Here is a 13568-nt window from a genome sequence, read left to right as displayed (position 1 = left end):
GTACCTCATTGGGTAAAGCAGTAGTTACTGATACCTTTGCAACTTAAGCATTTTTGATAGTAATAATTAAAAAATATGTTACCTGGGGAATTTCTATGCCACTTTTCTTATACAAAGTGCGAAGAATGTAAATAATTGGTTCTTCTGGCATGTCTCGTAGAACCTTATTCATCAAATCCTGAGGAAAAAAAAATGCTGACATCTACCATTCAAAATGCGAAAAAGCGGTTTCATAATTTAATAACAAATAATGAGCTGTTTCATGCACCCGCCAAAATCCTTTTCATATGTTTATTTTTTAGTTAGTTCCGGAATATCATGCCTGAACTTGATTTTCCCCATCTCTTTACTACTTTTAACATATGCATATCGCACTAATTTCTCCAACCTCAAATAAAGGCCCAAGTTTATGTCGCTCCATATACGTCTGTATTTTGATTTGCGTCATGGTCGATTTCTTGTAATAGCTTGAAATATTTTGCCCGTCAAAATCTGTGCGTCGCCTTCTTGACGACGATCAACAATCTAAGGGACACTACTCCATTAACTGGTATGAGTTATCCCTACATGACGCTCACCCTTGCTCACCACCGAAATGTGGATTACATGGAAATAAAACTTTTCGTTGCAAACCGCGAAGTAGTTATTTTTCACCTTTAGGTTTTATATTTTCATTGTCACTGCCTATGTGAAAAAAAGCAGGACGAATAGTTTGATTGGCAGTCATTTTTCGTGATGAGTGCAAGATAAAAATTTAGAGAAACAGAAACGAACATACTCTTAAATTTTCCGTATTTGAAGAGATAACGTTGTTGACATTGTCGTAAATGCTGCCATACTATTGGTATCGATACTGTTTATCGTAGCTTGTAGTGATCCTCATGTATCACATAGCATGTAATGCTTGAGTTTTTATTCAAGAATGTTGTGTTGGAATTAATTTAGTTCTTTGCGCAAAATATTCTTCAGAATGAATTTTTTCTTGCTAGTATTGCTTAAGGTTGACTCTCAAGGGTGTTTTGCCACTTATCCGTCACAAATAACTGTAAAAATCCACATGAATTAAGTGTGTGCTTGTCCTATTATTTTGCCACCAGCTATTTTACCAATCATGCAATCTCTCATCACACTTTGTAGGAACAGGGATTTCCCAAAAGTTGCCCCTAGTTATGTTTCGTATACTCTCTTTATGGGACTACTTTTGCCTCCCACCCAATTTTTGTGTAATGTGGTGAGATAACACACGAGATGTTAGAAGATCTCTCTTTTGAAGTGGTTAGCTATTTTTGAGTGATGGGCTGTGTATATTTTCTTTGGTGCTTTATCTTCCCAAACCCTCTATAGAGTCAGGTACCCATTTGCAACAGCTGGGTTGACTGGGGTAAGTTCGCTGTACCACATTGATAATGAAGTAGTGTTCATCTGGACCACTTGTTGTGGCTCTATGTCCCTCACAGAGTAACAAGGAATAAAATAAACTAAAACATGTTCAACAATGGGTGCACAACATTCCTAGTGAATGGGAAGATTTAACAGTTTTGACAAGCAAACAAACCATAAAATGTTTTACTCGGTTCTTCTCTCAAGATTGCATATTTACTCCCAGCTAGTTGAAGATATTCAGAACAAAAGACTTTTTGTTGGCAAATGAATTTTAGTATACAAGACACAGAGCAAATTGCATGGCACTGATGCAAAATAAGAGATCATTCACAGGAGATCCTTCGTAGCATAGATCTAATTACAAAGCTTCTTAGAAAACAAGCTAAGTTGGCGGAGTACTGCAAACAAAAAACAACAAAGCAACACCCCCCCCACACTTAAAAAAACTTAGCACATTGTGACATACACAAACACTAAATGGACTACAAATGTCAACAGCAACATGTTGTAGTCGACCGCATACAGTGTGATCCTGTATGTAGCAGCAGTACCATATGTCTAGCATTTTTTGTTATTGGAATATTAGCTGTGCAGAAAATGAAGCAGACATTTTAGGCAATCTAATGTTAGATTGCTCCAGTTAGACTAAAGCACATCAAGAGAGCAGTACATCTGTAACTGAAACATAATAATACCAGTTTCACAGAAAACAAAACACTGTTTTCTTTTATGAAGTACAACAACAAAGTACACATTTACAAATTGTTGAAACTATTAAAATGGTCTCTGTCAATCTTGACGCTTACTCTCTATCAATATCCACAACTCCACTGATTCCATGTCTTCATTCGAGCACCATTTTTCTGCAGCTGTCTTAAAGAACACATCTTGTGGTGAATATAGTTATACAGTGAATAGTCAGAGTGCACACATTACAAAATCTTGTCCTGGTTATAGTACCAGTTGGAAGTTTTGGCAGATTTTGTGCAGAGTGCCCAGTTGCTGGCCACCACAAAAATTTGCTACAGCTGATACTCATTTTTAAAAAAAAAAATCTAGAATATTGAATATGATAACACTTGAATCTAATCATTCTGAAAGCAGCAATATGTATCTTGGCAGAAAATAGCTATAAGAAAGAGTTTCCTGCATTGTAAAGTGCAGTAATTAAACCAGCAAAATAAAAATATTGTTTATCATAAAATATAATCACATGAATTATCCTGCTTTGCCATTCAATGACCTTTATATTCCAAAAAAGCAATCTTTTGTATTTCATTTTCTGGAATTTTCAGCAGTGGGGCAATTTTCAGTACCTTTCTCTGCTGCACAGAAGCTTTCAAATCAGACCATGTATGACTGCTGGATCCCCCTAGAATATGGGTAAGAGTGCCAAACCAGAACCATATGTTTTGAAACATTAAACTAAGAAGCAGCCAATACTTTCAAACTCAGTCCATGCTGTTTTCATTTCCACATTCCTCTAATACTGTTGGATGCATATGTGCTGCAAAAAATGATTTGTATACAGTGAATACAGAAGAAAAAGCAAGAAAATTATAAATGTCAACTCAAGTAGAGATAAGGAAATTACAACTTATAACACATCCCCACATTTCTGCACTGTCACATTACAATGCTACCAACACAGCGACTATGCAATCTAGTGCACTTATGCTATCACATGCCACCAGCACTGCAAGGAGACAGCAGTTAACAAGAACCCTGAGTTGCAAAAGTGATATCAAAATATGACTTGTCTACTGATCTAGAGCACAAAAACTTCTAGACTGTATTATTAGCTATTATTATACAGCAATATTATTTATATGTATTTTTCCAATGACACACTGGTTGGGAAGTGACACTTTGCTGTGGATTATACTGCAGCTTTCTATAAATGTAAAAGCCTCTTAGCCTTAGCTATTGATATTCTAATATCAGATTGGTTTCTAGAACATGATTGAGAAGTATATGTATCATTAACAATGTGAAGTTTTCCAAGTGCAGAATAATGAAAACCATCACCAAACTATTCCCAGTTAAAAGCACAGTAAAGCTAAGCATTTATCTGGTCATATACAATGGGATTCCTAAATGGAGGATTGGACAATCTATAGTCACCAAGTGACTGAAGAGACTTTCATCATTCTTCACTAAAGTTGCTTGAAAGAAAGGCACCATCAATTTGAAGATATACTGTAATCATATGAGTGGAATGTCAAAAGATTAAAGGCTAATGCAACTTTACAACCCATTACACTGTCTCAGCAGCTATTATGTTCATATTATGGATAACATATCCTTACGTTTACTTCATCAGTAGCAGTAAGTGTTGGGATGATAGTACATGATTGCTACATTCATTGAGTTTAAAACTCAAGATACTCAAATAAAATCCATTATAATATAATCCATTAATATAACAGATCTGAATAAAAAAATAGTGAAAGCAAAAAGATATCATACAAATGCTACAGATTTCAGTAGTGTTCATGTTTCCAACTAGAAACTAACTGCATTAATGTAATGTGCATTTTTCTAGAAATGAAGCATAGTTATGCATGGAGTTTACACCAGCAAAGAGAGAGATCCAGGTCTATATGTAGTAAACAGAGAAAATGATCATCCTCAAAGCCAGTGCACAAGGTATCAATCACTGGAAAAATATGTAACAAAACCTGCAAGAAGTGTTACAAAAAAAAACAGTTGTAGGTTAATAAAATATGTTGACACTGCCTGTCTGGTGGTCTAGGTGCAAAAGACTGATCATTTCACCTTTCTCTGCTTTGCTAGCTTCACTTGCTAACTATCACCGACTGTATTACAAACTGGACTGTCATTGCTTTGTCTCCCACAGTGCTTCTGATTACCTCCCTTCCTGCCTCATCCCGACACCATCCTGCACACTTCATTTAATGTTTGATATGCTTCAGCTCCATATTCCTCACACCATGCTCTGGTGACCAGCAACTTTTGCCTAGGCCTATCTCTATGCTTGCAACATTACTCTCACTGCTCTGCCTGACCGCCTTTTTAAGCAGTTTCAAGCAGCAACTTAAGACTCACCTCTTTTAAACAACTTTTGAACATTTCCCAGTGACTTGAATTATTTTATGGGATCAGTGCCCACTATGAATTTAACTTTAATAATAAATATCTAAGTGAAAATGAGCATGATCGGTGGTATGGAGGTAAAAGCTACACATATATCTAAAATCCACAAGTAACATTTGAAGCTTAATATCATATTTTTCTGTTAGCTGAACAAATATTTTAATTAATACATTATTTCCATCAGACATCAAATTTCCTCAGTTTTGCAACATTAGCACTTTGGATCTGTTTAGTCTTCTCATACTTTGAGGCAGGCAGCCAGTTTGAATACAAATGTAACTACATAGACTAATAATCATAAAGCACTGCAAAGTCAAAACAACAAGCAAAGCATGTACAAATACAGCACACCGGCATGATGTTTTCATTTTGGCACAACACAAATGATGTCTTGCTGTTGGCACCACAAACACAGTTAACAATAAGTGAGCACTACTCTAGCCAAGATAATGTTTGATTTAAAGTCCTGATATGTCTGCACATGATATGCCTTTGCAATAAATGATTGTCTGCTTGTCACAGAGAATCCGAAGTCTCATCACATCCAGAGTAAAAACACTTTTTGCCACTTCTCTTAGCTTGAGCAATGAAGAGCCTGTTCACACTGCCACCATTTTCAAACATACTTCTACCAGCAGAATAATTTTATCAAGACCACTTAAAGCAGCTCAATGACACCAGAGAATGCAAATACTACACTCATGTTCTGTAGACATGTACTAGAAGGGTGTCACGAATTTGAAAGGAATGACTAGGCCAAAGGTATTTATGTACTGGTCATTCCATTTGTGTTTTCTCCATAAATGTGGTGGGGACAAATGTCTTCAACACAGTCTATGGCAGATAGATCAAAAACCTTTAAAGGGCATCAACCAATGTAAAAGAATAACCTTGATAATGGAAGGCCTTTGCATGTTTAGAAGTTCTGAAAAGAAAAACACTCCGGGAGTTGAGGGAGAGGGGTGGACCAAGATTACAATGTTATCTTCTTGGAGATGAAGTCTTTTCTTTTTCAAAATTTCTTCCCTCAGCAATAACAAGATGGCAGTAAAAAACTCTGAATCAGCTCCATGATCTCAATGTCTATTTTTATCAAAGGACAAGACGAATTCTTACTTTCTCTTGTGCAGCTTGAATAGCTGACCTCAAAATAATACGGGCAAATCAGTTTCTTTTGTTTATCAAGTGGTGTGTCTCAGCTCTCTGTGGACTGAAAGACCATTTCTTGCTCTTGTGCAGCTTCAACAGCTGACCTCAGAATTAGACTGGCAAGTCAGTTTCTTTTGTTTATGAAGCGGTCTGTCTCAGCTCTCTTTCTGTGGCTTGAAAGACCCTTTTCCAACATAGCGATGGTCTGCTCTGCCCTGTGCTGCTCTGAGACACGACATTCCATCTGCAGTTTGAGTACTTCACTCAGATCCACCTGAATGACAGAAGGTAAAATATTTTCTTTTTTGCCATAAGCTGCACATAGAATGGTTATAACTTTTAAAGCAACAAGACAGATAGTTAACAACTAGCATTGTAGCCCACATGATATTCTTTCTCCCACAAATATCTGTAAATTTTATTTCCTTCCTTGGATGAAGTCCTCCAAGTATGCATTATCTGTCATTAAATTTGTGACTTTACCTGCCACTGGTCAAGTTCCTGTGACAGCGCCACCTTCTGGTGAACAACAGTAATGAGCTGAGAGGTCAAGGTTGTCACATCTAACTCCAGCTGTGCACACCTGAATATAAAGCCATTATTACTTTAACAGCTGTTGTAAACACACACACACATAGAGGCATGCACAGGGAACAGAGGCACTCATGCATTCATTTGTGCCCAAAAGAGTTTTCAAGAGTGAAAAAAAAAACCTCACCTATCCCTGGCATTGTCACGCTCTTGCCGTGTTTGGCGTATGACTTCATCTGATGATAACTGTCCACAGGCAGCATCCTGCAGTTCATCACAAATCTTCTGCAGTTCTGACATCCGAGCTTGGTAATCTTGCAAGCGATTTGGTATTCCTTCACAAATTTTACAGGAAGTGAAATAAGCAATGTTTTTATTAAAAAAACTGTGCACTAATTAATCTATGTTGTGAAAATGTGTGCCTGGACACATCTATGTGAAGTCCAATGCATAATGAGTTAATTGCCCCTCTTTTATTGCAAGTACCTGCTAGTTAACATGCTTTCTGTATCTATTATTTAATGCAGATTTTGTTGGCAACAATGAAATGACAAATAATGAAAGTAAACTGTGCACTGTAGTAAAATGAAAAACATTCAGACACACTTGTAGGACATTTGTCAGATGCTGATGGTTTAGGTGCCGGCATGTTTCTGACACTTGACGTTGAAGGGTAGACATTGGCCATTCCTCATCTTCGTCATCTGTTCCCGAGTTGCTATCCTTCTGTTCTAGATGGCTTTCCTCTTCTTCTGACATCTTACTCTGTTAGGAAAGACTGGTACTTTAATAGCAATTACACTGATATAACAAAGGACATGAATATCTGAGTAAATAATTCATTTTTAAGCAGATAAGGAAGATGGGAAGGAAAAGGTTAGCAGAACTGAACCTCACCATTTCTTGCATGAATTCTTCAAGTTCAGAGGTCAAGGTTACACGCTGCTTAGGTTTTGGGTGAAAACTGGATGTACGCCCGAAGTTGTTGACTCTTCAAATACTTCTGAGTGTGGAAGCATTTTTTGACACTTTTCTTCATCACTGTTCTCTTTTCTCTCATCATCCACCTAAACAATTTTTGATTTTAAAGGACGTAATTTTAAAAAGGGAAATTTATAAAGAACACATTCAGTCTTATTAAAAGAAAATTGAAACTGCTCCTACATCACATGCCTAATTCTGGCAATCGGAAAATCCTTACTCTCAAAGAAGAATCATTCAAAATTCTTGAAACTATATGTTAGCATTTAATAACTATCATTATATATTAGAGCTGTATTAACATAAGTCGAAGTGTCTTAAATTAGTGACATGCTACAAAACTATCACATTTAAGGGTAGTGGTTTAGCATCAAATACATATTTGGAAAACAGTAGACTTCCTCTAGTCCTGCGAACTTAAACTTTAAAAAATATATACCAAGACAATCATTCAACAGCTGAAGATAAGGAAGCATTGTTTGTGCTAAGTACACAGTCTAGCATTTAAATGTTGGCATCACATTTGTGTATCTCCTCTTAAGTTTGACCAAAAAAAAAAAAATAATAATCCGAGCGTGCACTTAAACACATGCATGCATACAGAATACCTTCGATTCAGATGAGGTTGCATAAGCATGCATGTGTAATGGTTGGTAGGTTGCAATCTGGGAGCCAACAGGTGCATATTTACCTGTTCACCATCCCTATTATTATCTTTGTTGTTGTCAGGGTCCAAGGACAGGCTTGATATATTGACTTCTCCCTCAGACATGTAGACACTTCCACCAAAATGTTCATGGCCATAGATAGGACTGCTGTAGTTTGGGTTCATACCAGTAATAAAATCTTCATCGTACTCAAAATTATCTTCATCTAACATCTCAGCTGACAAGCTAGCTATTCTGTCTAAGTTGTTCTCCTGAAATAAATTTAAAAAAACTTAATTTTCTATTTTGGGTTCAACTTAAAAAAAGGTTTTTGGAGAAATTGTTTGATCACATACCTAAAATCAACATTTTAGTGATTATTATGACTATATATCTTTACTATCATTTTAGTCTATGTCACTGATGCTCACTTAGACAGTAATACAGCCATCAAGGACTGGCATGCTGGTTACACAGCTAGTATCTGTGTACCTGCATGTGCGTGTGTGTGCGTGTGTGCATATTAGTGTCGTGTGTGTGTTTATTCTTCATAATTCCAGGTTTTCCAATGAGTGTCCACTTAGGGACAGATTCATAAAATTCAGCACTTCTGCATGGAATTTTAACAGTGTGTGGATGATTCATGCAACTATATTCTTTTAGCTTACAGCATTTATATACAGGAATCTCTCTTTGTTGCACACACTTAAAATGCATGCACACACACACGCATGCGCGCACTCACTTACTGACCAAACTGCTCAGGACCTAGCAAACTACTATGTGATGACTGGTAAAGTTCACTGAATAATGTCTGGGAACTTCCACTGTCATTATGGTGTCTAGAATTAAGTCGATCCAACTCAGCTTGCAGCATGTTGTTTGTTTCTTGAAGTTCACGTAGTTCATTCATCACTTGGTGCAGCTAAAACAATGATATGGTCATTGCATATTTTTTTTATGTATCATGATCTATTGAGGTTTTCCATAATATCTTATTCCTCCTTTTATCAATTGGCTTTCTGCATAGGAAAATAATGCAATAAACAATGATCCAAAGTTTATTTGTAATAATAGATTTCATATGATTGGTTTGATTTTCAAATTTATGACACAATTAAGACTTGACTGGGAAAAAGTGTCTTTATCAGCTCTGTCCTTATTTTGTTTATATCACTGAATAATTTTACCACAAGTGTAATTCCAGATGCTAGGCACCAGTTCATTTCCTTGAACTGTGCTGCATGTGGGATTAGTGGAAGGTCAAGCTTTCAGGAGTTTTTGTTTGAATGTTAACATGTATGAATCTGTATGCTTCAAGTTTTACTTACACAGGCACACAGTAATGTATGAGTGGAAAAAACCCAACATTTACTGTCTCAAATTAAAAAAACACAAATATCCACATACCTGTGTTTCCAATTCCCGTCTTTGTTTTTCTAGCAGTAATATACGCTCATGTGCCTCTTCTAATTCTGCTATCAGTGATGTGCGCTGGTCCTTCCCAGCTTTCATTTCTACCTCTGCTTCATTGTTTTTATATTGTAGCATTGACACCTGTTGCAAAAAGGAAAAAATAACATAATCAAACCAGTAATTTATTTCACTATTTATTAAAGAAACAAAACAACAAAGCCTGTGTGTGTGTGAGAGTGTATGTAGAAATCTGTGTGCATGTATGCAGAGAGTGACCGACATAAGAGAGATGGTAAGATCATCAAAATGTCCTCAGAGCTAACAAGTGTAAAGGACATGATGATGATGATGATGATATTGTTGATAATGATAATTGTATGGGGGTGGTAGTGATAGTGATGATTAAGATGATGGATGTGTGTGTGTGGGTGAGCGCATGAAAGTGGCTATGTAAACCTATACATGTGTTAATGGTTTACACACTTACTTCTCCTTCTAACTGTCCTATACATGAGTCACGATGACACAGCTGGGCATTTTGGGACTCAGCAGTTTCCTTCAGTCTTCGTACTTCTGACTCTAATGTTTGTTGTGAGGTCAGAGACTGAAAAGTGCATTATAACTTTTTTTAAATTAAGAAAGATAGATTGCTTTTTACAAAAATGTTAAAAGTAAGATAAAATTTCTTGATATCATATTACTAGCATTATCAACAACATACTGAAAGTTTGATGCCTTTGATGCCTAAAGGTGAGCATGGCTTGATTTATACGACCCTTTCAAGGATGTTCAAGATTTAGTCTGACATGGTGACAGCTCACCTGCTGAAGCTGTTCACTCAGGTACTCGCAGTGCTGCTGTAGACGTCGCATGGTGGATGCATGCTGGTGATTGCCAGCCCATTCCTGATGATGACGGTTGTCCAGACGCTCTTGCAAAATGGTGAGATCATCATTCAAGTCCCTAATGGTGCTCTCATACTCTGACTGGCGTTGGGCTAACTGCATTTGAAGCTCGTGCTTCTGTTGCTGCCATTCCTGGTGTCATAACAAATTGCTTTAGACTACTACATTATCTTGTTTCCTCAAAGCAGGATAAGCAGGCAATTTTAAAATGTAACATATTAACAGAACCAAATTCACTTCTACAAAATCTAGCACTGAAATTTCTTGTCATCTTTTATATTAAAAAACCTGTCACATCTAATTGAAATTGTCTTAGTAAAATGTTTTTAGTTGTCATTAAATATTTGTTCTATTTGTCATTGTTCTATGTTTATCTAAACCTGAACATTAAGATTAGGGAAGATAAGCAATTGCATTCAAATGCTATGCTGTAATTTTTTTCTCTGTGTTAAGAACAGATAAAAAATAAAGGAGAACACGGTGTCACAAAACAAAATTAACTGATTGTCTTGAGAGAAGAATAGAGCATGACTGGAGAATGTTTAACACTTTTCAGTCAGCACCACAAAAATAGATTAATACATTGGCAAACTTAAGAAACATCACTATGATCATGCAGCAGTTTTTGTCATTTTAGTCCAAACATGCAAAAATATGTGTATGTGTGTGTAAAAGTGAGTGCATAAAAAGAGAAGGACAGACAAAGAAGGTTCAAAGGAAATTTTTGAGTGTCAATTTGATACATTAAAATAATTAACGCACTATTAGTTTATACTTTGACAATGCTATTTTTATTATGAAAAGGTTACATTTCCTAGATTCTATTTCTACAAGAAAGCATTGCCTGATGTCCAATTTTACAACGAAGCATTTAAATTTTATTATTGTAGCATGATGCAAGAATTAGACATTGTTCATTCAGTCATAAAGTATTACATGTAAAAAAGAACCACGTACTGACCTCCATTCGCTGGGAGCATTCCTGACTCAGGGCCATGTTCTGACGCCGTAGCTCCTCGTTCTCTTCCAGCAAAGCTTTACCCAGCTGGGCTGCCAACAGCAAGTCCCTTTCTTTTCTTGCCAGCTGGGCGTACACATCTCCATCGTCTTCTTGCTCTTCATCGCTGACATCAGCGTAATTATCATCGTAAGTCACATCATCATCATCCCTGTCCACCGACTGATCGCCATCATCGAGATTCTCTCCAAGAATCCTCACGTCTGGTCTCGTGTCAAGGTCATGGCGATGATCAAGAATAAGACTCCTCGACGAACCGTCGGTTGTTTGTTGATATTCACAATTTTCCTCTTCTTCACTCATTATTCAGCACACGGATAGATTTTCACATGGATTACACCTGAGTGTCGCTGTTGGGCACGTAAGCTCATCAGTGAGATCTTTGTCACACCTGCCCCTCATCAGAAACAAGACGTACGCCGACTTAGGAGGACGTTAAAGAAACCGTACTTCTCAGGACACGTTGCCGACAGAACATCTGCTGACACACCTTCATACAAAGCCTGCCGAACTCTACCGTAACATCTTCATTCATTATGCAGCTGTGTTCAGCTGTATCCCTGACACAATTTTATTAGAGGCTTCATCAACGTCACAGATGTATTAATTTGTCGTTATCTTCAATCATTATTAACCACAATAGAAAATCCAGTGTTGTTTTCATCTTCCACCACCACCACGGCTGTTAATATTAATAAGTCTTCCAGCAAGATATGAGCTTAAATCTGTTTTGCGAGGTCTTGGTCACTCGATCCCAGTATATTTCGAAATTTCCAGTTGGTAAGTACAGCTATTCACTTTGAGATCGAATTTTTCACCAGCACACGAACGACTTCACAGGAAATCACGACATTAATATATAAAAATATCAGCTTCGTCACTGACACACAAAAAATCGACGCCACACACACACAAGCTGTTTACTCTATAGCTGTCAGGCGTGGAGTCCACTACTGTGCTTTTACCTGTCGCTGGCAAACAGTCCCCGCTGCGACTAGGCACACCTGTGTTCTCAGGTAAAAACAAGTCCGAGATAGCGAGACGTCAAAGTAACCAGAAAAAAGTGGCGATGGTGAGATAAGGATGAATTAACCTACTGTGGTTGTCCACGCGGTGGGCAAAGGGGTGGCGTGGGTACGTGAAGTCATCGAGTGTTTTGATGGCCTCGCATGGGAAACAATGACATGATGTCACTCGATGCGTCACGATTATGTACGCGTGCGACGCGCCGCTCGTTCTCCGGCGGAGAGTGACGAAGTCGTTCCGAAGGGAGGAAAACGACCGACACCAGTTCAGCCAGTGAGTGACGTCACCAATTCGATCAATGTAACGGCCATGGCAGACAAATCTTGGCTGGCGGTCGGCTGATGCTGTGACAAACACGTCGCTTTGTGCCGAGGGCTATATACATGTCTCCAATCAAGCGCTTTGTTAAAGTCTACAACCTTTTGTTCTGCCTCCTTGCAAATCAAAATCACTTTGTGTCAGGCAAAAGATGACGAATCTTGCTTGCTCGATTCTTTTCGAGGTACCTGCATCCTCTTTAATATCATCATATAATTTAGTGGTAACGTTCACAAATGTAGTTACACAGTGGAAGGGTTGACTGTTGACGGCCATATTTTAGACAAACTACATCGAATGAGGCTATAATATATTGTCTCTAGCAAAGATTTACAATTACAGTTTCCCGCTGGCAGAATCTCTTTGTCGTGTTTATTTGATCAGTCAGTGCTGAGACAAAAGAGATGTTGCTCTGGCCTTTGTTGGTTCGGTTTTTTTTACCGTACACTCCACGACCGTGCGTCATGTGTGTTGTGTTCGTAGAGAAGGTGTGGATACTTTAAATTTGTACAAGATAACCTTACTGATTCGTGAGGGTTATTCATGTACGCACTTTAATTTGCTAGCAGCAATTAACAAGAAAATAAAGAATGGACCTTAGAAAAAATAGGCGATCATGTTAATTTACTATATACAATATTTAACATTTACAAGTCAGCTGGATGATTAAAGTCAAAGTCTTGCGCACACTGTTTAAGCACTCGTTCAAACGTGAGTATAATGTGTATCATCAGAGTCCGAGACAGATGAAAGAAATTGTATGGTTGGTTCCTACCCCTTCCCCCTCCTCGCTTACATAAATTATACACATTTTATACACATACATACACATGCTGATAACACATGCATTTATTTTAGAGTTTTCGATTTTATTTTTCTCAGACATTGCTTCTCTATGCTGATTAGACATCCCTTACGACAGATTCGGGCCCAGGAATATGTTTTTTTTTAAAATTTGAGATACACCACAAATGAGCAGCAGGGAATGCAAAGCACAAGTTTATTTTGCTGAGGAAAGTGTGTGCACGGTGGTATATAACCTGCACCTTCACTGTCAAACTCTTCGGCAACTTATCA

General features: G+C 37.6%; 1 protein-coding gene across 2 annotated transcripts; it reads right to left on the bottom strand.

The window, feature by feature from the left end:
• Positions 1-1580: 1580 nt before the first annotated feature.
• On the bottom strand, positions 1581-12661 carry LOC112562145 (bicaudal D-related protein homolog). 2 transcript variants are annotated; one of them, XM_025235201.1, is made up of 11 exons: positions 11091-12661; positions 10046-10261; positions 9712-9828; positions 9219-9365; positions 8557-8733; positions 7853-8080; positions 7078-7247; positions 6787-6945; positions 6368-6515; positions 6133-6232; positions 1581-5923 (listed from the first exon to the last, which is right to left on the bottom strand). In XM_025235201.1, the coding sequence occupies exons 1-7, from the start codon at positions 11448-11450 to the stop codon at positions 7116-7118; spliced, it is 1377 nt and encodes a 458-aa protein (XP_025090986.1). In that variant the 5' UTR covers positions 11451-12661; the 3' UTR covers positions 1581-5923; positions 6133-6232; positions 6368-6515; positions 6787-6945; positions 7078-7115. The 2 variants fall into 2 exon arrangements, with proteins under 2 accessions (XP_025090986.1, XP_025090985.1); XM_025235200.1 differs by having other exon boundaries at positions 7853-8084; positions 8561-8733; positions 11091-12658.
• Positions 12662-13568: the final 907 nt, after the last annotated feature.

Source organism: Pomacea canaliculata, linkage group LG4, assembly GCF_003073045.1.
Source record: "Pomacea canaliculata isolate SZHN2017 linkage group LG4, ASM307304v1, whole genome shotgun sequence".
NCBI lineage: Eukaryota > Metazoa > Mollusca > Gastropoda > Architaenioglossa > Ampullariidae > Pomacea > Pomacea canaliculata.
Note: the sequence above shows the minus strand (reverse complement) of the source record. Positions and strands in the feature narration are given on the sequence as shown.

Bases quoted from the DNA above. Each gene is read 5' to 3' on its own strand.
- LOC112562145 (XM_025235201.1), bottom strand. From the start codon at position 11,450: ATGAGTGAAGAAGAGGAAAATTGTGAATATCAACAAACAACCGACGGT. The intron at 9,829-10,045 runs GTGAGCTGTCAC...TGCACTTTTCAG, and splicing joins TGAGTGAACAGCTTCAGCAG to TCTCTGACCTCACAACAAAC. The intron at 7,248-7,852 runs GTAAATATGCAC...AAAATTGTTTAG, and splicing joins ATAATAGGGATGGTGAACAG to GTGGATGATGAGAGAAAAGA.